Here is a 2,930-nt window from a genome sequence, read left to right on the forward strand (position 1 = left end):
ATGTGCTGAACTAGAAAAAAGAGAGAGGATGTGAATAAGATACAGAAGAAAAGAGATGGCCATGGCAACAGGGGGAAACATGCAGAGCAGTGACACTAATGACAATTACCAGGGAAGTCCAGCTAACATTTGATTTTCAATGATTTATTTATAGGCGTGGTCTTGCTCTGTCATTCAGGCTGGAGTGCAGTGGCATGATCATAGTTCACTGAAGCCTTGAATTCCTGGGCTCAAAGCAATCCTCCTGCCTCATTCTTCAAAGTAGCTGGGATTACAGGCACAAGCCACAGTTTATTTTTAAATAGTTTGTTTTGTGGGACCCTCCTCTGTCACTGCAAATATTCTGCAAAAGTACTACCTAAACAACACAAGCATCATGTGTGAGGATATAGTTTATATCTGCTTGGATAAATATAGAAAAGAGAACAACCAGAGTGAGTGAGATAAATGTAAATTCAAGTTTTCAGGAAAATTGGGAAAGCAGAGCTAAAAATGGTTATGAGGATGCAGATCTTGGAGAGTTTTTAGAAGTTTGGTGAGGGTATTGAATTCCCACTGTGGAAGCCAAGAGATGTTTAAATTTACTTTGATTTTAAAAGACGGAGTTCTCAGCTGAAATCTGAATTAATGAATTGTGAAGTCTAGTAAAAAGACAAAAAAACACAGAAAAAAAAGTCGTTGAGCAAAGAATGAATCACTAGATAGTATAAAATAATTTAAATACTTCAGAAAAAATTCAAATACAGAATATAAAAGTTGAAATATTATGATAGTTCTTGTGTTTGTTTTTACATTGACATGACTTTATCGATGCAACATATTATCCCTTTGAAATGCTTAAATTTATGGCCATTGAGAAAACAGAAAAAACTCAAAAAGTTCCACGTATTTAGCAACATTTTGAGTAAAAATCACATAAGCTAATTTTTATAGGCTGCTGTTAAAGGAGATTGGGTGTGTGTAGCAATGTATTTATGGTGATTTCAAGAAAAATTGGTGTCTCATGCAGATCTTTCCTCTTCTGTTCTAATTTTTCTTCTTATTTTTTAAAATAGAAATCCACTATGAGAAACCATACAACAGTAGCAAACTTTATTCTTCTTGGACTGACAGATGATCCACAATTACAGGTGATTATTTTTCTTCTCCTTTTTTTCACCTACATGTTGAGCGTCACTGGGAATCTAACCATCATCACCCTCACTCTACTGGATTTGCATCTCAAGACACCCATGTATTTCTTCCTCCGAAATTTCTCATTTTTAGAAGTCTCGTTCACAACTGTCTGTATTCCCAAATTTCTTGTTAGTATGGCAACAGGTGATAAGACCATTTCTTACAACGATTGTGCAGCACAACTGTTTTTCACTATTCTCTTGGGGGCAACTGAATTTTTTCTTCTGGCTGCCATGTCCTTTGACCGCTATGTGGCCATCTGCAAACCCCTGCATTACACCACCATCATGAGCAGCAGAGTTTGCAACTTGCTAGTCTTTGCTTCATGGATGGCTGGCTTCCTAATAATTTTTCCACCACTCCTGATGGGTCTCCAGCTTGATTTCTGCGCAGCCAACACTGTAGATCATTTCTTCTGTGATGTTTCTCCTGTACTGCAGCTCTCTTGCACAGACACCAACGTAATAGAATTAATGATGCTTCTCTCAGCCATTTTGACGCTCCTGGTTACACTGGTATTAGTGATTCTCTCCTACACAAATATTTTCAGGACTGTTCTGAAAATACCTTCTTCTCAACAGAGAAAAAAAGCATTTTCTACATGTTCTTCTCACATGGTGGTCGTGTCCATTTCTTATGGCAGCTGTATCTTCATGTATGTGAAACCCTCAGCAAAAGAAAGAGTGTCATTAAATAAAGGGATAGCTCTGCTCAGCACTTCTGTTGCCCCCATGTTGAATCCCTTTATTTATACACTGAGAAACAAACAAGTAAAATATGTTTTTAAGCACATAGTCAAAAAGATTGAACTTTTCTCAATGAAATGAATCACTTCAATGATATTATTAAGGTTATTAGTAAAATAAAAGAAGCAGAGTGGAGTATGTACAAAGTTTTTCAATGCTTGTATTCAGTAATATTACCTCTTTTTTGACTTATAATTTTCATTATGGCCTTCCTAATCTCCAAAGCCTAATCTTGACTCCCATTTCTCCCTCATGCTGAGAGCGTGTAGAAAAGATATTTCCTGGTTTTGGTAAAAATCATTTGCCTGTTATTTAGTGCCTCTTTGATTTCCTCTCAAAATTCTCTCAGAAGAAGACAAAGTGAGACTTCAGTTTTTCCACGCTCTTTTCCACTCTTCTGGAATTCAGGGACCCAATTTGTCACATATTCTACATAGAGTTCAGTAGACTACCTAGGTTTGATCACTTACCGAGTGCATTATTGGTGGATACAAAAGTGAAATCTGATTTATTACTTAGTGTTTAGTAGAATCTCGAAGCAGATCAATGTGATGGCATTTCTTTAATTACACAGTTTAATAGCTTCAGTTTTTTTAACCAGGCTTAGAGATATAGTGTATTTTCAGAAATAAATGAAAGGAACTTCAGAGAGGTTAAAGCATTACTGTTATTGCAACTATCATATAGAAATTATAGCTGGCATTTATTGTTTACAGTGTGCCAGATTTTATTAAATTTATTAGTTCCATCTTCAAAACTCTGTAAGACAGGTATTTATATGCTTCATTTATGGATTAAAAAGTATAAGTCATAAGGATTAAATAATTTGTTGATGACAACAAAAACAAAAACCCAAGGATGACAAAAATGATGCTTTCATGTCCACTCATCGCTTACACATTTTTAGCAAAACGGAGTGAAAATCTCTCTCTGCTCTTAAGTCACTCAGAATGCAAAAGAACAGTAAGATCTTTGTAGAACATTCTATAGATTTATGGATGTCATAGA

General features: G+C 35.6%; 1 protein-coding gene across 1 annotated transcript; it reads left to right on the forward strand.

The window, feature by feature from the left end:
* Positions 1–981: 981 nt before the first annotated feature.
* On the forward strand, positions 982–2,073 carry LOC105531995 (olfactory receptor 6C74). The gene has a single exon (XM_011970056.1). It carries the CDS (start codon positions 1,065–1,067, stop codon positions 2,001–2,003), a length of 939 nt encoding a protein of 312 aa, XP_011825446.1. The 5' UTR covers positions 982–1,064; the 3' UTR covers positions 2,004–2,073.
* Positions 2,074–2,930: the final 857 nt, after the last annotated feature.

Source organism: Mandrillus leucophaeus, unplaced genomic scaffold (assembly GCF_000951045.1).
Source record: "Mandrillus leucophaeus isolate KB7577 unplaced genomic scaffold, Mleu.le_1.0 Scaffold927, whole genome shotgun sequence".
Classification (NCBI taxonomy): Eukaryota; Metazoa; Chordata; class Mammalia; order Primates; family Cercopithecidae; genus Mandrillus; species Mandrillus leucophaeus.

Coding starts and splice junctions, on each gene's coding strand:
- LOC105531995 (XM_011970056.1), top strand. CDS start 1,065: ATGAGAAACCATACAACAGTAGCAAACTTTATTCTTCTTGGACTGACA.